Consider the following 23,693-nt stretch of genomic DNA (forward strand, 5'->3'; position numbering starts at 1 on the left):
CGCCAATATTTAATAACAAAACCCCTGGCTTTTTATACATGGCCAATCATCCAGGCCATCAACCAGCCCCCCTAATGTGGTATAAACCTTGTCCCTCTTAGCTGCCTGCTTGCTCTCCTCACTACTACTAAGGATATCATTCAGTGAGGTTGTCTCCTCGCTACTATTAAGGATATATCATTCAGTGGGGTTTTATTTCAGCAACATGAAATATTTTTAGTCAGCTAAGATTTCAGCAACCCACCCCCTACCCCTGCCATGTATAAAATATTATAGTCTGCCCAGCAGCTTGGTTAGGCATTGCTTCCTGGTTATGATTCATCTAGGAATAGTTCAGTGTGAAAATAAAAACTGTGTAAATACATAGGATGTGCAAAATAAAAATGTTTCTAATATAGTTAGTTAGCCAAAAATGTAATATATAAAGGCTGGAGTGAACAGATGTCTAATAAAACAGCCAGAATCCAACTTCCTGCTTTTCAGCTCTATAATTCTGAGTTAGTCATTGACTTGAAGGGGGGCCACATGGGACATAACTGTTCAGTGAGTTTGTAATTGATCCTCAGCATTCAGCTCAGATTCAAAAGCAACAGATATGACCCATGTGGCCCTCCCTCAAGTCACTGATTGGTTACTGCCTGGTAGCCAGGGTAACCAGTCAGTGTAAACCAAAAGAGCTGAAAAGCAGGAAGTAGTGTTCTGACTGACATGTTATACATCAAATCACTCCAGCCTTTATACATTACATTTTTGGCTAACTAACTATATTAGAAACATTTTTTATTTTGCACAGCCTGTCTATTTACACAGTTTTTATTTTTACACTGAAGAATTCCTTTAAGCCCGCCCCTGGCCTGGCAGCAGAAACTTGAGGAAGGAATTTTACATGGCACAGTCACAAAAAAAAAATCAGCATCATAAACAACCAGTACCACACAGAAGGGTTCATTTTTAAGTGGGGAAATGCTTCTACGGTCTTGACAAGAAAGTGATGGTGGGTGAAGCCGACAACACAGCAGTAGAATTATGCAAAACTTTTCCCAAATTATTATTTTACCAGAAAATGTCTACTTTATTTATAAAAGGGCTATCACTTGACCAAATGTACCACTGCAGAGGGGCAGCATTCACACTTTTGTGGATGACCAACCCATGGTCCCAGATTGTCCCTTAAATATGCCATTCTACTGCTGGCCTGTTGCAATAATATTCCTCACATTGTATAAAGCGCAGCAGCCTGGCGATATGAGGACTGGGAGCACTGATTGGATGTGGGCATGCAGTATGTTTGTCAATAAATGCTGAGAAGGCCACTACTGTGTATCATGAAATACTTGGGGGGCACCACTGTGTCTATCATGAAATGCTTAGGGGCACATGTGTCTGTCATAAAATGCTTGGGGGGCCACATCTGTCATTAAATGCTTGGGAGGGCACCACTGTGTCTGTCAAGAAATGCTTGGGGACCACATAAAATACTTGGGCACAAATGTACAATATCGTTCAAAGCTGGATGTCGTGTATGTTGATTTCTGCACTCAAACTGAACATACTTTAACATCCTACAAGTGAGCCAATGTTGAAATTAATTATTTGTATTGCTATCTAGTTCTGAAACATTCTGACCCAGCAATCAGCCATTTGTTTACATGTCAGTCTCTGGCCAGTCTTTTCAAAGTGCTTGGGATGCTTTACACAGGCTTTGTCTTTGTTACCACATGTTGCAAACGTAAGCAGTTTATACATTGCCATCAACAAGGAGGATGAAAGAGCCAGGATAGGTAAATATGAAATATTAGACATTATCAATCTAGCCTGAGGGCTGTTGCTCCCATTGTACTTCTAAGTAATTTCTGCATTTCTGCTCCCTGAATAACAAAACACCTTGTACATGAGAAATGGCTGACACCTCGGGTGCTAAAAAGCTTCACTGGAGCCCAAAAGCAGCTGAATATGAGTATTTTCCACTCAAATGGGGGGGGGGAGGGTATGAAACAGGGTGCCAAAAGGAAGGGCCCAACAGAATTTTCATTATCCTTCTATAGTTCCCTGGTTTCTTCCACACTCAATGACCATAGTGTATTTGCATCCCTACTCCAATGTCTCTGCTCTCACTGGATGTGAATGATGTACAGTATAATGGAAAATGTTGGAGCTTTATGAATTAAGCATAATAAGACACACTTAAGGGACAAATGACAACATATTAATATTTAAATTATATATCAGCTGTAAGCATGCACTGAAGCTATCTTTGAACTGTGTTTTAAGCAATATAGCAGCTCTCTCCCTCTCCCTCTCCCTCTCCCTCTCCCTCTCCCTCTCTCTCTCTCTCTCTCTCTCTCTCTCTCTCTCTCTCTCTCTCTCTCTCTCTCTCATATTCCTGGGCCAGCACTTCTTGGAAGAGGGACCGAAACGTTTGAGCACTGTGATATGTGTAAAATAAAAAGACACTTGTTTTACTAAGGGAAGTGCTGGCCCAGGAATGCTTTATTCCAAATTTTGATTATATGATTGAGAATTGGCCGTGGACCCCTGAGATTGTTTGATTGGAGTGCGGATACTGAAGATATATTACTATATATCTATATATATATATATATATATATATATAGATTGTGTACTTACACAATCAGGGTTTTCTTTGCCCTTTAATACTAAACAATCAATTCTGTTGAAGAGCTGTCACATATACAGGTATGGGGCTCTGTCCATAATTTGCATCTCCGTGCTAAGTCTACTAAAAAATCATTTAAACATTAAATAAACCCAACAGGCTGTTTTTTTCCCAATAAGGAGTAATTATATCTTAGCTAGAATCAAGTACAAGGCACTGCTTTATTATTACAGAGTAATGGGAAATTTAAAAACTTTGGATTATTGATTAAAATGGAGTCTATGGGCAATGGCCTTTCTATAATTCGGAGATTTCTGGATAACAGATCCCATACCTGATCTTGATTCAAAATCATACCTGTTCGCCAGAAACATTTCACTGTAAAGCTATGGCAAATATCCCTGTATTGTTCAGCTGGGCACCATGTAGGGACAGTATTTGGGATAATGTGTCATCTAATTTCCACTAGAGGGAGTAGGAGAACTATAAATATAACTGTATTTTTAAAAGTAGATGGAACATCTGTCAAATTCAGTGTTTTGGAACTGCAATGCTCTTATGAAAACAAGGCGCTTATTCCAGTGCAATCGTCATGCTGCATCTTTATTTAGGGAGTCATCTACTGCAAATGTTTCCTGCAACAGTGTTCTTTTGTGATAGCTGAACTTTTTCCACATGTTTTCAGCTATATGTTTTTAGTATAAGCATCATGAGCAAGCACCTGATCATAAGGCCACGGTGGTGAAAAGAAGTGCAAGAGCTCTGTAGATAAGGCCAGATGCTGCCGCTAAGCTATTTGTGTGCTGCTTGCAACAAATATGAGTGGCTAGGGGTGGTGTCCAATCAAAAAAATAAAAAACATTTACGGTACACAGTTAATTAAAAAACTAGGGGACACATGCCCTGTTTGTGTTAACTGTAAATCGCAGGCTCCCAGGGGGCATTTCCCAGGATTCTCCAATGGCACATACGGCTAGAAAATTATATTTTTATGAAAATTGGTTGTTGATGAAGTAGGGTTTTACATATGGTCTTTTTTATGCAATATAAACATTGTTTGAGGGTATAGTTTTCCTTTAAAGTGGTGGTTCACCTTTAAGTTAACTTTTAGTATTTTATAGAATGACTAATTCTAAGCAACTTTTCAGTTTTTTATAGTTTTTAAATAATTCCTTCTGCAGTTAACTCTTTCCAGCTTTCAAATAGGGGTCAGTGATCCCACCTGAAAAACAAATGCTCTGTAAGGCTACACATGTATTGTTATTGCTCCTTTTTGTATTACTCCTCTTTCTATTCAGGCCCTCTCCTATTCATATTCCAGTCTCATATTCAAATCATTGCAAGGTTGCTAGGATAATTCTGACCCTAGCAACCAGATTGTGTTAATTGCAAACTGGAGAGCTGCTGAATAAAAAGCTAAATCACTCAAAAACCACAAATCATAAAAAAAAATTGTCTCAGAATATCACTCTCCACATCATACTAAAAGTTCATTTAAAATTGACCAACCCCATTAAGGGCCATATTTATCAAAGAGTGCCGCTTCTAATCCTATACAAGCAAACAGAGAGCCGGGATATTGTTCCCATTGTATTGAATTGTTTTTTTTTTCACTCTTTGATGAATGTTACAATTCCTCTATTGATCTTAACCTTATGTACAATTTTCTAAACTGCCGACAAAAAGCAAGCAGCCTGGGGCTGCATTATACAACGCAAAAGGCATTGTTGTCATTCACAACAGGAAAGGAACTCAATAGATCACATTTTCTCCTTAAACACATTTAACTTTTGCCTTTAATGCACAAAATGAAATTGTAAATCCATCAGGCAGTAATGTGTGTATAAATAGATTTGTGTACATTACAGAGTAAAGTGTATGTAGGTTAAAGAGTGGGTGTGATACTGTTCATTGCTCAGGCATAACCCAGCTCTCCTCCAGCAGGGAACTGTGTAGTTACTATTGAGCCATTCCTCCAGCTCCTGTTTACATTCTTTTTAGCTCATAAACAGCCGTAAACATCCTGCAGTGATTTCTAGGCCATTGCTTGAGCAGCTAAGCCACATCGGGCCTTCCTGTCTCCTCCTCACCGCAGGGCCCATTCCACATCACGCAATGCCAGGCAAAAATCCTTTGGAAACAAACAAAACAATAGAAATCAAATATTTTTTGCACTAAAAAAAAGAAAAAAACAATTGACGGCCTTGTCTGCTGAATCAAATCCATTTTTAGGTTTTACATAAATTGCTGCAGTATGTCATGCATTAATAGTAAGCATGCTTAAAGGGGTAGTTCAAATTATAATTAATTTTTCGTTGACATAGAAATTGATATAATGCTTCACTTTTTATTTTATGTGGCATTTGAATAATTTTTTGTTCAGCAGCTATTCAGTTTGAAATTTCAGCAGGTACCTGTAGCTAGGGTTCAAATTAGCCTAGCAACCAGGCAGTGGTGTGATTGAGAGACTGGAATATAAATGAATAGAAAGATAAGTAATAAAAAAAAAAGAGCCTCGCAAATCAATCTTTTTTGGCTGCTGAGGCCAGTGACCCCTTTGATAGCTGCGAAGAGTCATGAAAGAAAGAGGCGAATAATTCAAAAGAAATACAAAATGAGATCCAATTAAAAAGATAAGAATCAGCCATTCTGTAATATACTAAAAGGTGAAGCACCCCTTTAAAATGCTGTAAATAGTGAAGCAAGTTCCTGGCCCCACCACAGGTCTTTAAGGTGTATTGGTCACTGCCATTGGAGCAATGGTCACATGTTCTCTGGAGTGGCATGCAAACCTAGTACAGGTACGGGACCTGTTAACCAGAGAGCATTCTGGATAAGTGACCTTTCCATAATTTGGATCTCCATACATTAAGCTGCTAAAACATCCTAAAAGGATTGTTTTGTCTCTAATAAGAATTAATCATGTTACAGAGAAAATGGAAATAATTTTAAAAAAATTAATTATTTGATTAAAATTGCATCTATGGTCACATCCAAAATAATTTCCTTACAGCCAGATTGGAAGATACCTTGGATGCCCAATCAGAGATATGGTCTCTTTGGGACACATACAAAATAACTACAGATGCTCTGGTAGAGTAAAGTTATACCAAATGAAATTATTCACACTGACGATTAGGGATGGGCGAATTTGACCCGTTTCGTTTCGCCCAAAATTCGCCGCCGGCGAAATGTCGCCGACGCCCATTAAAGTCTATGGGCATTTTTTTTTTTGACGCACGACACCATACAAGTCTATGGGCGTCATTTTTGAGGTGAAACAAGGCGAAAAAATTCGCCCATCCCTACTAACGATTCCTTTTGCCCAAACAACTCACGTATTGTACTAGTATCCTTACATGAATGCGTCACTGGTCAACACCTCTTTGAAAAATAATGTCCAAGCGTTACATTTTGTTTTAGGTAACTAATCTTTGTATTTCCAATACCCTTTTCTCTTTTGCTTTCTTTTCTTTTACTGTTTTATTTTTCTGTTCATTTTTTTAACTCAAATTCTGAGCTTTCTGGATAACTGTTTTTTGGATAATGGACCCCATACCTGTACTGCCAGTTTGCTAAAAGCCCCTTTTGGTCTGAAGCAATGATGTCAGCAATACATTTGTTTTCTAAATAGTGGCTGGGTTTTCTAATCTGGTCAGCCAAACAGCTTTTCTGGTTAGAAGCCAGTGTAGCGGGAGTTTTATATTGCCACTTTAAGCAAAGCAGCCCACAGATTGTGTGCTTTACACTAAGGGGGTTATTTATGAAAGATCAAATGTTAGAGTTTTTTATACTTCGAATGAACTCACAACTCAAATGGTTTTTTATTTAAGAAAATATTCGAATGGAAAAACCCGATTTTGCGAGTTCGAGTTGCGAAACCTGAAAACTCGAATTAATTTCTTCTACATGACCAAAAAAATCAACTTGAAAACGAATTTTTTTTGTGGAAAACACAACGCGAACCGTAGTAAATCTGCCCCTAAGTAAGTGCGCTGGAAGACTGAAATTATTCATTTGCATGAAGCACGGCAAACAAGCCTGTCAGGAACATCTGTTGTGTGACTGTACGGGGTGGTGGTCAGACAAACATATGTACTTAGATTGTAAGCTCTACAGTGCAGGGACCTCCTCCCACTTGTCTCTTAAAACTTAGAACATGAACTTATTTATATTCTATTATTGTTGCCCATCTATGTTACATGGTTTTAAGGTACATCACTGAGTATACAAGTATTTATATATAAAATATTCATACACACTTAAAGGGTATGGTTGAATATAGGAAGGGTTTAGAGAAGCCAATTGTTGTTTATAGGAACCTGAAAGATATACATGGGTTTGAAGTGGTAGCCCATGCACAAATGGATCAGCGGATGCTTGTGGTCAATGTCATCGTTGGCCGGCCCAGTAGACTGTTTCTTACAGATATTGCCAGATGGGCCCACACATTCACCCAGGCTTATAGAGCCTGTATGAAAAATTTTAAACGTGTGTTGTTTGGAGAAAACAAAAAGTCTACTTCAGCATGAAAAGAACCATTTTATATCCCTTTTGATTTGGCATGACTAGAGCAGGTACAATATGACACAACCAAGAAACGGTTTGGTTTCATTAATATATTTATGCTGACAAAAGTCTAGTAACTGCTTTTATTCATCTCAAATGTTCTTGTCCCTCATGGAACATCACTCACGAGAATATGCACACTTGACAACTGTCATCTGAATCCATTTTCCTCTTTTGCCTTTAAGCTGTTATTTCTTCCAACTCCCTGCTAAACCTTTGAAAATCATCTTGCTCCTATACTAAGCACTATAAAGAGGCCGCTCCATTGACCGACTCTCAGACCAGCCTCATTTGTGGAGCGAATTTATCAGGGCTTGAGTAGACACCTCGCACCCAGTACAAAATGTACTTCAGTGTCTAAACATTCCTATGGAGGAAATATATATATACTTACTTATACAAGGATAAACGTCTTTTTTTGTATTACAAAGTTTGTAATATATGACCCTTGATGGAAAAGCCACCACACTGATATGTAGCACTCAGAGCTGCAATTATTGTAGAATTTCCAACATCTGTAGCACCAAATTATATGCATTTCTGTCATTAATTGCTCCAATAAGGCATCTTTGCACTTAACCTTGCCATTAGATTTTGTTTTCACCTATTATACTGATATTAATATCACATCTAATCACTCCGACCTAATCTGCATCACATGCCTGTCCTTCTGATCCAATTTTGAATATCTTCCATGAGACTCTGGGGCCACTAGGCCTGCAGCTTCAGGGGCCACCCACACCATCACCTGGACACCCCAGCTGCAAACTCCTCTGTGCCAATACCTTTTTGCACGCGAGCGTGTGCATTTTTCTGGTGCTGCAGAAGAGGGAGTGCAGGAGCAGAGCCAAGCTACCAGGTTTTTTCCCCGGTGTCCCGCCAGCCCAGTCCGACCCTGGACAGTACATAGTATCCAAATCTAACTTTTTTCCACTGTTAATAATCATCTCTGTGGTTCCATAAGCTTTCAGTAACCCTCCATGCTGGTACACAGAAGCTATCGCAGCCCCACCTTTTCATGTAATGCAAAAAAAAAACTTGGGTTCTGAGATCTTAGCAATACGGATCTAATATGCAATACATGTGGCCTCTCTCTCTATATAATTCATCTATTCAGCACCAGCTTCCGACAGCCTTCTCTTTATTGACCCACTAATTCCCTCCTCCTCAACCTGTCATGCCGGCACCATCCTATAGAATGCCTTCAGTCCTCTTCCCTGCTATGAAAGTGTTAAACTTTCTTTCAGTTGCATGAATCTTACAATTCATAATACAGATAAGATTATATATAGAGAGAGAGAGACAGACAGAAAATGTGATCTTTTGTTTGTGTTATATAATGTCAAAACATTCTTTCCGGACAGAGTTGGCAGCATATTGGCCCATGTATGGGGCCCATGTTAAAAAAGTGGGCAGATATCTATTGGGTAGGTTTAAAAATCCTGTTGTGGTGAGGATTGCATCAGCTAATTGATGGGGCCCTTAAGTCTACATCTACCATCATTGTGAACCAATCATTTGGCCCTTGCCCAGCTCAAGGTGGGCATATCGAGGTAAGATTTGCATTTTTGGTGATCTTGCCAAAGGTGTATGGCCAGCTTTAGTGTTTAACTCACTTTGTCCGCTGTATTTTTGCATACAGTAGATGAACGTATCCTGCCACCAGCATGTGTAAGCCACCTTATCAGTAGGGGAAAGAATGGTTGAAGGCATAAACCATCATAATGGGCATACAAGTAGGGTTGCCACCCAGCAGGTATTTAACCGGCCCAGCCGGAAAAACAGGTCTCAAGGCCGGTGCCGGTATTAAAAAAAATACAGTCAATCACACGGCTGGTAACATTCTGAGGGGAGAAACCACATTTAGTTTTAAGCAGCTTCGCTTCCTTTCCTGGCCTCCTTGGACCCATAGATGGGGATAATGGCTTTCCAAGGTGACCCACCCCCTTTTAATAACTGAACTGCCCCTGAGTAATTGATCACATGGTGACACCTGTCCTGTTATATCTGGGCTACAGCTTCTGCCATTGGTTAAACCTAGCCCCAGTCAGGGTGCGCACATTCTCCGCCTCTAGGTGTTGCTGCTGGTGCTGACCGAGCGCGTGCGCTGCTGGTATCGCGGATCCCGAAGTTCGGAAAAGTGTTGGGGTGCGGGAGGAGGAGACGTCCCCCTAATCTATCAGCTGGGTAAGGAGTCAGGAGTGGGCTGCGCGTGTGTGGGAATGCGGGGCACGGCAAGTTAGTTGGGTTCTACCTGAGTGAGCAGCAGTGGGGTAGATCTGTGGGTCAGAGATCGCCAACCTGTTGCCGCACTACAAATCCCAGTATCTCCCGAATGGGAAATCATGGCGGAGGCATTGTGGGAGTTGTAGTTCCCATAGGAAATGTCATAGAGCTAGAGTTAAATCACGGGTTATCTCACAGTGTTTCCTGCCTGGGAAAGATTTGGTCACAATTGTCTCCACTCTCACACTGCCTGACTGGCTGCACTTGGCTTGTAACACACAAACAACTACATGCCCAGACTTTGAAAGGGTCGGGAGTTGTAGTTCTGCAAAAGCTGGGTAAACAGAGCTTGTCTTTTCCACGGGGAAGAGAGAGGGGGGGCCCTTGGCAATGCAGAAAGGTAGGGCCCCAAGCTGGGTTGGTGGCAACTTATACTGGTTGTTCACCTTTAGGGCAGAGACATGTGGAGATTCGAGGAGATTAGTTGCCCGGTGGCAAATCTCCTCTTCTTCGGGGCGACTAATCTCCACGAACTGCTTTCCCGCTGGCTAGAAAGCAGCCCTAACTACAGTGTTTATCTTAGGACATTCTCTGGCAATTACACTGTCCTACATGAGCTTTCCACTCACTGTGCCAGTACTAAATGCCACTTCTATGCCTCTGTCTATGTGATATTCTCTCTATGTTGCACTAGCTGTTCAGTTTTGCTTTGTCACAGACTGCTCTGACTTTATGATGGGTGGGGGGGGGAGGAGTCCCTGCCCTGTGAGCAATTCAGGAAGGAAGGCCTAGCAATGAGATGGGGGTGGGGGGAGTTGCAGGCATAAGCAGAGAGAGGGAGGAATACAGAAGGACGAATGTGGGCTGTAAGCAAGACTTCGTGGCAGCTAAGTGTGATTTTTCAGGGTAAAGAAAAAAAGGTGCGTGCCTCCTAAGATGAAAGCTTTTGCGTGTCAGGGCATGGAAAACAAAGGAAAATTTCTTTAGACTCCTGAGTCCGCCATTGAATCGAGGCTTCCCAGTAGGTCAGTGATAAAGCAAATCCGGTTGCTGTGTAAAGTCACTTCTGCCCTGCACACTGTATGTAATAACTTTCATTCTAACCATTGCATGGTTCTCTCAGCAAATACCTTGACTCTTTTCACTAGCAAAGGTGGCACAGGGCATAGTCATGTTCTGCTCTTCTCTCCCTTATAGCAAACACATGGGGGTTGCACAAAAGGGTTACACAAATTAGAACTCTGAATATATAAATATAAAGTGAGCATTTTAATTTTTTTTTGACAGCAGAAATAGTATACAGGAATAATTCCCACCTGAATATGAACGAATTTAATTATAGTATCAGTAGGAACAATCGTTTGTCTAATTTAAATATTTGCATTTTACAAGCTGTGTGTGTGTGTGTCACAGCATGGCTACCCTGGCATCAGATATAATATACAACAGGATGAGCCTCTCTATAGAAATTGTTGCAGTTGCAGTTTAAGGCAGTGAAAATATGCTAATGCACTATTTAAAGGGCACCTATCATCCCAATATTGTCTCCCCTCACCAGAGGTATGGGTTAATAGTGCCCCAGTGTGGGCACCATGTTTAGTGGTCTCTATGCAAATTATGAGGACTTCTGGTGTGTTTGTTAGGCACATGACATGCACATAAAATGAGCAAATGCTGTGGCAGTGCTACTACATGACAGCTCACTCAAATTTTGGTGTGACAGGTGCCCTTTCAGCCAGATTGCTGTTTTTCTAAACTGTACAATTTGATATATTAGTTGATGCATAGATTTACTGCTGTGAATTAGTGTTTATTGCCGACTGACAAACACAACATGCTTCGGGGCCTCAATGACCTTTCTCAAGTGTTACAAAACCAAATACACAATAACAATTTAAAACACACCTCACCACCCCCTAGTAGTCCAATGTCCAATCCCTGTTGATATGTGAATTAACAAGGCTTAATAGCCACAAGTGTTGGTAGTATAATATCATCTCAGTGTCCATTTTGGGATTGGCAACCTGTGTGGGTATACACCCAAAGTGCAACAGTACAATTCAAGTCCATACCTATTAAAAAACAATTGTTGTTAACAACAACCTGTTCAGGGTATATCAATTGAAATTGGAGTTACTGAGAGAAACAGCCAAGAATGCAGTGCTTGCTGCTAATTGTGCTTTATTGCCACGACATGTTTCGGGCTCAAGGCCCTTTATCAAGTGTTATATTTTACACATGAAGAAATAAAAAACTGTTCAGGGTATAGTGGTACTGCCAAAAGAGAACCATTTTTTAATAGGTATGGACATTCTTTTTTAGTTTTTTGGGTGGTTTTTTTTTTTGGAAAAATGAACTACTCCTTTAAGAAATAGTGAAATGGCATGGGTGGGGTGATAAGTCTGGTAGAATGAGCAGTGGAGTTGGTTATTTTACAAAATGAATAAGGTTTATTCTAATGGGGACCTAGGCAGTGGGAGGGAACCACATTAATATGCTGATGGGATCCTTGATAGACAGGGTTTTCTGTACTGTCCAAGATATTTTTCAGGAATGGGGGCCCCATATAGGGACCAATAATCTGCTGACATGGATTGAAATGAGTCCGCAACTTTTATGGTCCCATGTATGGCTACAATACATAAAATATGAATTGTATCATGCACTGGATTAAATTGTCTTGTTCTTTATCACTGTAGAATTTCATAGCCTTTAATATATATGCAATCACAATAAAGGGCATATTTCCACGTATTTTATTGATTTTTCCAAACAGGCAAAAGAGAGGGTAAATAACCACAGAGTGCATAAAGAGATCCAAATTCCCTCTTCATAAAATATTTTACATTACATTCTCTACATTGTTTAAAATGTCAGATTACTTCACAGTGAAAATAAATTTATATTTGTGGCTGTGGGGGACTCATCAGGTTCAGCAGTAGCTAGAGGGCAACAGACTGGGTATACATAACAAACGGGTTATGAAAGAAGGATGATAGACAAACACCGTGCACACAAACTGTCCACTCTTTGAAATTAAATATGACTAACCAGTTGACAATTAAATCAATGCCAAACGTTGAAATGTATCATACAGAGTTTTGATTTGCTCACAAAATTATATTTTTAATGGTTTCTTAAATCCATTGTGCTGCTTACCTCATGTGTATCATGTTCTAATGTTATGGTTGTAATCATATTAAAAAAGGTTTTTGTGTGTTTTTTGCAGGTTTTGCAGTAATGCTCTTTTCCCATGTAAAAAAATGGAGGAAGCCATATCGGAGTTTCTGCCAACAGTAGAGGTGCAGGTGAACATCCGTTCTAAAGCTCACACGGACAGAGTTCTCACCTGCCTTGAAGAGCAGAGAAAAAAGGACTTCCTTTGTGACATTACACTGATTGTAGAAAACGTGCAGTTCAGGGCTCATAAGGCTGTATTAGCTGCCAGTAGTGAATATTTCTCTATGATGTTTGCTGAAGAAGGGGATGTAGGGCAATCTGTATATGTGATGGAAGGGATGGTTGCTGAGGTTTTTGGAGCTTTATTGCAGTTTGTCTACACTGGCAATGTCCAAGTAGGTGAAAAAACTCTCCAACAAATAGTGGCAACAGCACAGCTTCTGAAAGTAGAGGATTTGGTTAAAGCTTATGCCAATTATCATGACAATCAAAACACAGAGAAAATCTCTTCTGGAGCCTCCGTGATTGCCACAACTGATAAAAGCAATGGTTTTCCCCAGAAACGTAAGCGAGGAAGGCCAAAAAAAAGTTATGAAAAAGAGGGGGAGAAAGCTCTAAATGAATCCAATGTGCAGCAATCTGAGGAATTAATTGAACATGGCACAGAACCTATTAAAAGTAATTTTATATCAAATGATCATGAAGCAGGCCTGTCTACTAATTCTGAGGAGGCCTATCGACTAAAGCCAGCCTCCAGCCCAAATTTACAGCAAGAACATGCTCTTTTGAAGAGGCACAGTAAACGCAGACTGCAGAGATCCATCAAATTGAGAGATTACAGACTTATAGAAGATAGAGATGAGTATCTCACAGAGCAAGTTAAACTAACCAGCAAGAAAAGGAAGCCAAGTAGTCTGGAGGCTCAATGCAAAGACTGCGGAAAAAGTTTTAAAAATAATCACTTTTTAGCTATTCACCAAAGGATACACACAGGTAGGAAAACACCTGTCTTAATTTACACATGTCCAAATTACATGGTATGTTTTTTTTAGGAAAGGGGTATTTAGAAGCCGTTGAGAGATTAATATCATATATTGTATTGTTTGTATTGTATATAAAGTCTTTATTCAATATTTTCAATGATTTTACAGTTAATGGTTATTAACTGGTTGCATGTTTCATGCGTTCACACTAATCCAGTAGGAAAAACTTTCACTTTTGACATTTGCACATGATTTATCAAAAAATGTAAGATTAAGCAAAGGTATTATTTTTCTGATAGGCTATGATGTTCTACATGTTTGTGTAAAAAGCTCTTACCAGTTAAGGATGATTTTAAGGTGCTTTCTCTCCCTAGTCTAGGACCTAGTCTGTATTTGTTGGCTGTTCAAGACAGTGGCAGATTTCACCCAGTGCCATTTTAATGTTCTGGTGTACTCAGGTGAAAATACACCAGTAGTAAGCCCCAACAGTGCCCTCTCACCCCACTCCCCTTGTAGTCTGAAAGAAGCAAATCTGCTCAGCTCCATTGAGCCGCACTTAAAAATACAGAAGTATGCAAAGTGGAGGTTGTCTCAAAAATGCCTGGTTTTGCTTTTTTAAGCTCTGGCCTACGCCACGCACCTGCACCCAAGCGGAAGCTGTACTTTTCAGTGCAGATCAATGAAACTGAAGAATGGAGAAGATCCATTTCTCTGTCTTCAGAAAAAAATGCAGGCTAAGAGCAGCAGAGCCAACACACTGTGTGCCCTCAGCTTTAGAATAATAGATCACAAAATCTAGTTGTGATCATAGTTTAACTAAATGGAACATCCAAAGCTCTTCAGAATCTGTGCTGTTTTAGTACTTTCTTTTTATTAATATAATGTATTTCATTTGTTATTTCCTTCCTAGGCCCCAAACCACCACATTTTTGGTGGAGAGAAGAGTAAATTCTTGAGAAAGAAGTAAAGGTAAGAGTAAAGTATGCATTTTCTGGGACTAGGAATGTATAAACTCTATTGCACTGCATTGCTATTAAAGTAATTTTGCACCCCCGGTATTTAGTGTTGTAAAGCTTTAAAGGGGTTGTTCACCTTTGAGATAACTTTTAGTATGATGTAGAGAGTGATATTCTGAGACCATTTGCAATTAGTTTTAATTTTTTTAATATTTAACGGGATCCTGTCATCGGAAAACATGTTTTTTTCAAAACGCATCAGTTAATAGTGCTACTCCAGCAGAATTCTGCACTGAAATCCATTTCTCAAAAGAGCAAACAGATTTTTTTATATTCAATTTTGAAATCTGACATGGGGCTAGACATTGTCAATTTCCCAGCTGCTCCTGGTCATGTGACTTGTGCCTGCACTTTAGAAGAGAAATGCTTTCTGGCAGGCTGCTGTTTTTCCTTCTCAATGTAACTGAATGTGTCTCAGTGAGACATGGGTTTTTACTATTGAGTGTTGTTCTTAGATCTACCAGGCAGCTGTTATCTTGTGTTAGGGAGCTGCTATCTGGTTACCTTCCCATTGTTCTTTTGTTTGGCTGCTGGGGGGGGGGAATGGAGGGGGTGATATCACTCCAACTTGCAGTAAAGAGTCACATGACTTGGGGCAGCTGGGAAATTGACAATATGTCTAGCCCCATGTCAAATTTCAAAATTGAATATAAAAAAATCTGTTTGCTCTTTTGAGAAATGGATTTCAGTGCAGAATTCTGCTGGAGCAGCACTTTTAACTGATTCATTTTGAAAAAAATGGTTTTTCCCATGACAGTATCCCTTTAAGTATTTTGAGTTATTTAGCTATTTATTCAGCAGCTCTTCAATTTGCATATTAAGCAATCTGGTAGCTATTGTCCATATTACCCTAGCAACCATGCATTGATTTGAATAAAAGACTGAAATTTATATAGGAAATGGCCAGAATAGAGAGAAGAGTTTTTTTTTTTTTTTAAGAAGGGGTCAGGGACGCCCATTTGAAAGCTATGAAGAGTCAGAAGAAAAAGGCATATAATTATAAAACTATAAAAAAAATAAGTAATGAAAACCAATTAATAAGTTGTTTAGAATTGGCCATTCAATAGTATACTAAAAGATAACTTAAAACTGAACCACCCCTTTAAGTCTGTAGCTTATTCAGTTCCCACCTAATTTTGCATGCCTACACCTGGAAGAGAAAAGAAAGCAACCCTTGTGCTCACACCTGGTAGAACAAGCAAGCAGTACCTCTCAGCCCACCTGTACATGAGGCACTGTAAGAAAAACACATCTTAAAAGGAATTGTTCACTATAAAAATATAAACTGCATAAATAGGCTGTGCAAAATAAGGTATGTTTCCAATATAGTTAGTTAATGTAATCTATAAAGGCTGGAGTGACTGGATGTGTAACAGAACAGAACATTACTTCCTGCTTTGCAGCTCTCTTGGGTTCCACTGGCTGGTTGTCAGGCAATAACCAATCAGTGATTGAGGGGGGGGCACATGGGTCATAACTGTTGCTTTTTAATCTGAGCTGAATGCCGAGGATCAATTGCAAACTCACTGAACAGTTATATCCCATGTGGTCGCTGACTAACTCAGAGTTAGAGAGCTGTGTAGCAGGAAGTTATATTCTGTTATGTTAGACATCCGCTCACTCCAGCCTTTATAGATTAGATTTTTGGCTAACTATATTAGAATTTTTTTTTATTTTGCACAGCCAGTTTTTATTTTTACACTGAACTGTTCCTTTAAAGGAGAAGGAAAAATTAAAACTAAGTAAGCCTTATCAGACAGGTCCATCTAAATATACCAGTAAACCCCCAAAGTAGTGCTGCTCCGAATCCCCTGTCAAAAGAAACACTGCATTTCTTTCCTTCTATTATGTACACATGGGCTTCTGTATCAGACTTCCTGCCTTCAGCTTAAACCTCATTGCCCTGGGCAAGAGCATGCTCAGTTTGCTCCTCTTCCCCCTCCCCCTCCCTTCTCTGCTGTAATCTGAGCCCAGAGCAGGGAGAGATTTAGGCAGGAAGTGATGTCACACCATGTTAATCCTGCAGCTCCTATCCTAAACAAACAGAGAGTTTCTAGAGATTTTTACACAGGTATGGTAAAACATTCTACAGAATAAATATAGCATTCTAGCTTGCACTATTGCAGCTAATCTATTGGCAATAAAATGCCACCGTAGCTTTCCTTCTCCTTTAAAGTTCCTTTAGGCTGATTAAACTGTGGGGTCATTTTCTAGGAATGTTCATTGAAAAATTGCAGATAAAATGGCTAATGGCCACCCCCTCTGTACTTGTGAGCCCTGGGCATGTGCTCCTTTTACCCGTTTATTAAAGTAGCCATAACTTTATCACCTTATAATCTTTAAAAAAGGGGGGTTTACAATTCCTTTAATAGCACTGCACACAGGCATAGCATGGCATGAACTATAAACAGGATACTCTGACTGAGCTCCCTGTCTTATTGCACCTGCAGGCCTCGTAGAGTTAATACATTCTTCATCCTACAAAATACATATACAAGACCCTGAATGGATGGAACAAATTAAGTATGTTTTTATTTAACTTTACTTCTTTATTAAGGATTTATTCTTCTTTCCGGAATATTTCCAACAGACGGCATACACGTAACTTCTTGAAGTTTATTCTTCTTTCCACTACAAACATACAAGAACACTGTGGCTTGGGGTATAAGAATCCATATCGGCCCCAGGGATTGATATCCTGGGAATAAAATGACTCTTAGAATCCCTTTAAGTAGGGTGAGGTTAGTACAGTCAAAAGGTTGTTGGGGGAGGGACTGCAGTGGTCCACCCATAAAAACAGTGCCCTGGACCCACCAATGCCTTAAAATGGCCCTGCCTAGTGGGTGAACTTTAAACACAATGATCTATGTGTTCCCCAGAGCACTAAAGACAGTCATTGTTTATTTAAACCGTTGCATGATTACATATATTTGCAGAAGGTATGTGGTTGCTGTTAGCTAAAGCTGTACTTCACTAAGGTTAGCACTATTACTAATGCAAGTATATACCATATATAAGGTACATGGAGTATGAGGTACAATATGAGGTATGTATGAGGTATATGAAGTATATACAGATGCCCTCTCTTTTAGGCCTATGACATGTAGGGCATTTTCAAGCTAACAGAGATGCACCTGATTGTGGCATTGCAACCCGTCATTTACTTGAAAAGAAATTCACTAGGCCTTCTCCACTGCCTGAAAAATGTATCGCCCATACTTGATGCTGACTTATTAATAGAATTCTGCAATTTCATGTACAAATTGCTATAACAACAAACAAGTGGGAGGCGGCTGTTCATTTGAGATTGGAATAATTGCCAGAAAGGGTGGAAAACACTTGCTATATTAGTTGTTTTATGTTTTAAAATATTAACCTAGGAGAGCGGCCATTTCGTTGTGCTGAATGTGGAAAGAGTTTCTCCCAGAAGCATTCCTTGCAAGTTCATGAACGCATACATACTGGAGAGAGGCCCTACACCTGCACTGTCTGCAATAAAGCATTGGCCACCAAGCACTCCCTCATGGAGCACATGAGTCTACATGCAGGTATACAGACTCCAAGAACCTTACTGAGACTACTGAACATCCTCACTTAAATTGAGGGATGGCATAAGCAGTGCATATGGACTGTTACAAAGTTCTTGAATTATTTTTGAAAACTACATTTTTGTGAAACCCTCCTGTTGTCTCCTTAAAATGTAATCTTAGAAAGCAGTCAAATTATTTAACTCAACTAGTTTATATCAGATGCAGAAGTGTTGTTCCCAGTTTATTGGAAAAATGTACCTAATTTCTAGTGTGAAATGCTGCTATAAAGGCCCTCGTGGACTTGAGCACAGTCTGTGCATGATGTTATACATTTACTAGACTAGTGATTTATATTTATGTCCTTTATGCCCACAGGAAAGAAATCATTTACATGTGACCAGTGTGGAAAGTATTTCAGCCAGAAAAGACAGTTGAAAAGTCATTATCGTGTTCATACAGGTAAGCACTTCTAGCGCTACCTTTCATACATGTTGTCCCCATATGCTGTTTATGGTGTCACATTAATGATGTAACTGTAGAGGAATCCTGCAGCCGTGTGATTTCTTTGTACAGAGGGCCCGTGGGGGGGGGGGAATTTTTAGTTTTTGTAGGATTGATTTGGGATCACCCTTGTGGGACCCCCAAAAAGATGTGTGGGGGGGGGGGAATAAGGACCTGCAAGGTTATGTCACTGTAAATGGATAACTATTATGAGCACTCTGTCGACCTGTCCCCAAGTCTATTAATTTTCAAGTAACAAAACACTGGAATCTTGTGCTATTGTTCTAAAGGGTATTTCTGTAATGTGAAGCACCAAAACACATTGAAACATTAAAAAAAAATAGGATTATTTTGCCACTCACATATAGGGATGCACTGAATCCACTATTTTGGGTTCGGCCGAACCTCCGAATCCTTTGTGAAAGATTCGGCCGAATACCGAACCAAATCCTAATTTGCATATGCAAATTAGGGATGGGAAGGGGAAAACATTTTTTTACTTCCTTGTTTTGTTACAAAAAGTCACGCGATTTCCCTCCCTGCCCCTAATTTGCATATGCACATTAGGATCTGGATTCGGTTCGACCAGGCAGAAGTATTTGTCCGAATCCTGCTGAAAAAGGCCAAATCCTGGATTTGGTGCATCCCTACTCACATGGAATCATGGCTTTTTTTTTTTAATTACAGAGAAAATAACACAGACAAGAATGTAGAATTTAAATAGGTATTGATATTGAGGGAAATGTCATTGTTGTATTTGGTAACATCAATGAAAGCACCTCAGAAGTCAAAAAGCCTACGTATATCATTACAGAGCCACTGTGCTGAAAAATTAAATTGTGGATTCCTTACTATTTTTTAAAAATCATTAGCCTAATTATCGATCTATTACAAAAGTCTTACAGAAGTCAAGTTCTTTGCTTCTTTACAAAGGCATCTTCTAATCATTCAATTTTTTTTCCCTGTATGGCGCCAAGGTCGGACATTACCAGAATGTAATATCTGCCAAAGGAAATTCATGGACACTGCACAGTTAAAAAAGCACCTGCGTTCCCATACAGGTACACAATCATTTTTTATTATTAGTATGTGAATCTCGCAAAATATTTCCTTACATTTGATATTTAGTAACAAATTGTTTTTATTAAGGTGAAAGACCCTTTACCTGTGAGATCTGTGGAAAATCCTTCACAGCTAAAAGTTCTTTACAAACGCATATAAGGATACACAGGTATTTTATCTTTCCACTTCCGTAACTGCTGTGTTCCTAATACACAGAAATTATTACAAATGATGATTGAAGCTAAAAAAAAATCAACACTGATCCAATAGGCTGGAAGACAAATGTAAACCCTGCCCCAATCTGTGGGAACTTTGTCCTGAGAAAGTTCAATGTCAGAAGAAGCTGGGTAACAGGCACATACATGATACTTTCACTCGCCACAGGAATATAACTGTTGTTAGTAAGTGAGGGCATCAGGTCCATGCCAGATTCCTGGTATCAATCAAAAATTGGGGAACTTAAAAAATTGTGGTGGGCTGGAGGGAAGCAGCTCCTTAACGTTTGGCTGTCAATACAACACCCTAAGATGAAGGGAGCTATATATATGTAGAGAAGCCTCTTAATAAGATGCTACCTGCATGTATTAATACAATAGTTAAAATGTAACCACTGCTATAAACCAATATATGCAAGACCGACATTTGTATTAAAGGATAAGTAGACCTTTAAAATAAGTGAATGTAATATTAATGAGGGGGCTGTTCTAAGCAAGTAGTCAAGGAAGTTGTCAGGAGAGAGAAAGAGGCTGCTCTGATGTTCTTCTGCTTAGGAAAGATTTCAGAGAGGTATTTAATTTTATTCCTAAACAGAAGTACATCAGAGCAGCCTCTTTCTTTCTACTGACAACTTCCTTGACTACTTGCTGGTCAGACTGGTGGGAAACTGACCAGCAGGTGGCGCTGTTGTAACAAAATTCATTCATATTAACAGTATATGTATCCCTTAATATCTGAATGAAAAAAGAATAAAAATGAATGTACATTACAAAAGTACTTAGAATAGCACTCTCATCAATTTTACATTCACTTATTTTAAAGGTTTACTTATCCTTTAATGTTCACATTTTGGGTTAGTAAAAATATATACAGAGATTTGCAAAAAAATTCATGCCCTTGATCTTTGTTCACTGATATCTTTATTTAAAGGCACTGAACCAAACATTTATATTTGGTCAAGGGTCTGTAAGGCATTATTAATACATGAAACAGTGAAAGATGTAAAATTTTACCAATGGTGATCTACTAATCCTGGATTACAAAATGGATTTCACAACTCTAAAGTAATAGAATGGCAACTGTTTAGCATACCAGTCATTAGGGAACACCGGGTATGGTTGGAGGCATGCAGGGTTTTATATTATGTGCTGAATTGCAACTTAGCTGCAGTATAGGGAAATCTTACTTTTGCTTTCTGGGGTATTGTATATTTATATTACCTTGTCCTTTTTGGACCATCTGCAGTTGAGAACCTTACCCTCCTCTATTATGGTATGTCATGTTGATGCTCATAAAGTATACTGTTGTATTATGATATTAACAAATGATCTCTGAAATGTATGTATGTGTTATTTATGTGGTTTAGGTTTCCAAAATGGGTGGATTCTTAATCTAACTTCCTAGAATGGGTTAATTGGTTTTTAGTTATGGACAATAATTTAATACAGGTATGGTATCCATTATCCGGAAACCCGTTATCCAGAAAGCTCCAATTAAGGAATGCCGGTCTGCCATAGACTCAATTTTATCCAAATAATCAAAATTTTTAAAAATGACTTCCTAAAATTTTTAAAAATGACTTCCTAAAATATAATAATCCTTATTGGAAGCAAAACTAGCCCATTGGGTATATTTTTGCATGAATTTCTAGTAGACTTAAGGTATGAAGATCCAAATTACGTAAAGATACGTTATCCGGAAAACCCCAGGTTCCAAACATTCTGGATAACAGGTCCCATACCTGTGTAGTTATTTGTAATGGTTAAGTCATGTAAATGCATCCGTAGCACTTCAGCATTATTTGTGTGTGATCGTGTATTTATTGTGTTCTTTCCCTTTATGCAATTAAAGTTTTGGTTTCTCTTTGCAGGGGAGAAAAGCCATACACCTGTACTGTTTGTGGAAAGTCCTTTTCCGACTCCAGTGCCAAAAGAAGACATTGCATTTTACACAGTGGTAAGAAGCCTTTCTCCTGCCCTGACTGCAGTTTGCAGTTTTCACGCATGGACAACCTGAAGACTCACATGAAAATCCACAGCAAAGAAAAGCATTCCCAGATGCAAGAAGCTATAAGTGGAGGTGCTGATGAGGTGCGGAACATACTTCAGCTTCAGCAGTACCAGCTTGCAACAACAGATGGAGAAGAGATTCAATTGCTTGTAACCGATGCAGTCCACAACTTGAACTTTATGTCTGGACATGATCAAGGTATCAGTATTGTTACTGCTGATGCTTCCCAAGGCATAGCAGACCAGGCCAACAATCTCACCCTAATCACCCATCAGCCTCCTCCCTTGCACAATTTGTCAGTCACAACCCACCCACAGCACGTGGAACAAATTCATAACATGGACTTATTGGAAAACCAAGTTCAGTCTATGCAACCCAAACAAATGCATGTGATCACTTTCTCAGAAAAAGTCATAAGTCAGACATCAGAAATCCTAATGTCTGAAACAGTCCGGCAAATGCCACTGATCCATGGTCCCACTCACCAGCCCCATAATATGGGCAACCAAAATGTCCGTGTTGCTGAACACAGCCAGTCGGCTATATCTGTGAATCAGGGTAACCAGCATGGAACCGCACAACAACTCCAGCCACAAACTATTGTAATACATACCAATAACTCTTTCATAAACACAGAAAATATATAACCTATACACTATGTTTAAATAAAATTCTTCACAGTAACTCGAGATAAACTGGAAAAGACTTAAGTTCCAACATTTTTCAAACTGTAAAAAAGAAAAAATGAAGAAGGTGATGTATGTATGATGTGTATCTGGTTTTATTTAGTACACAGTATAAATGGGCAATTTGGATTCACTTTATTGGCTTCCTACAAAAAAGAGTTCAGCATGTCTTGCTAGCAGTAAAACATCACCATGCTTCCTATGTACCTGCCACTTTGTAGTGCAACAGCAACTTGAGATACTCTTGGATGTTCAGCAAAAAACTTGAGCCAAACTCAAAAAAGTTAAATACAAGTTACCTTTAAATATAATGGTGGATGCTGGAAACTATAAATCACCGTGGGGTGCCAAATGTCAGGCAACCCCCCCCCCCCCCCTCCACCAGTGATTAAAATTACCTGATACCCCAGGCCAGTGCTTCTGTTATCAAAAAAACAATTCTTCTCAAGAAGTACAATGGAGCGATCCTCTTCCTGCATCTTATTTCTTTGCGTGGGTACATCTCAGCGGCAGAGTGAACAGCAACCTTTAACACACAAACTCTACTGCGTCTATTCTGGGCATTAAAGGAACAGTTTAGCGTGAAAATAAAAACTGTGTAAATAGATAGGCTGTGCAATATATAGTTAGTTAGCCAAAAATGTAATGTATAAAGGCTGGAGGGACTGAATGTCAAACATAATAGCCAGAATACTATTTCCTGCTTTTCAGCTCTATAACTCTGTTAGTCAGCGACTTGAAGGAGGGACATAGGGGACATGTATCTGTTCAGTGAGTTTGCAATTGATCCTTAGCATTCAGCTCAGATTCAAATGCAACAGTTATGACCCATGTGCCCCCACCTCAAGTCACTGATTGGTTACTGCCTGGTAACCAATCAGTGGAAACCAAGTGTTGTGTTCTAGCTATTATGTTAGACATCCAGTTACTCCAGCCTTACATTTTTGACTAACTAACTATATTAGACACATTATTTTTTTTTGCACAGCCTATCTATTTACCCACTTTTTATTTTTGTACTGAAGAAGAAGATCAATCTATGGTGCTTGCTAAGAACCCCAAGCTAGTGCAGTTTTCTGCTAACAGGAGCGGAGGCC

The 23,693-nt window shown here is 39.3% G+C and overlaps 1 protein-coding gene across 5 annotated transcripts in view; it reads left to right on the forward strand.

The window, feature by feature from the left end:
• Window positions 1–22,982, forward strand: part of zbtb24.L (zinc finger and BTB domain containing 24 L homeolog) — a 55,679-nt gene extending 32,697 nt beyond the window's left edge. The window contains exons 1-7 of one of the 5 annotated variants that reach the window (XM_041572749.1): window positions 9,233–9,373; window positions 12,642–13,585; window positions 17,972–18,139; window positions 18,497–18,580; window positions 19,600–19,683; window positions 19,772–19,853; window positions 21,771–22,982. In XM_041572749.1, the coding sequence (XP_041428683.1) occupies window positions 12,676–13,585; window positions 17,972–18,139; window positions 18,497–18,580; window positions 19,600–19,683; window positions 19,772–19,853; window positions 21,771–22,557 (2,115 nt within the window). In that variant the 5' untranslated portion in view covers window positions 9,233–9,373; window positions 12,642–12,675 and the 3' untranslated portion in view covers window positions 22,558–22,982. Of the gene's footprint in view, window positions 1–9,232; window positions 9,374–10,173; window positions 10,493–12,641; window positions 13,586–17,971; window positions 18,140–18,496; window positions 18,581–19,599; window positions 19,684–19,771; window positions 19,854–21,770 lie in introns of those variants that run through there. The other 4 variants (XM_018229867.2, XM_018229865.2, XM_018229866.2 and 1 more) reach the window with 4 other exon arrangements.
• The last annotated feature ends 711 nt before the right edge of the window (window positions 22,983–23,693 follow it).

This window comes from Xenopus laevis, chromosome 8L (assembly GCF_017654675.1).
Source record: "Xenopus laevis strain J_2021 chromosome 8L, Xenopus_laevis_v10.1, whole genome shotgun sequence".
Taxonomy (NCBI): Eukaryota; Metazoa; Chordata; class Amphibia; order Anura; family Pipidae; genus Xenopus; species Xenopus laevis.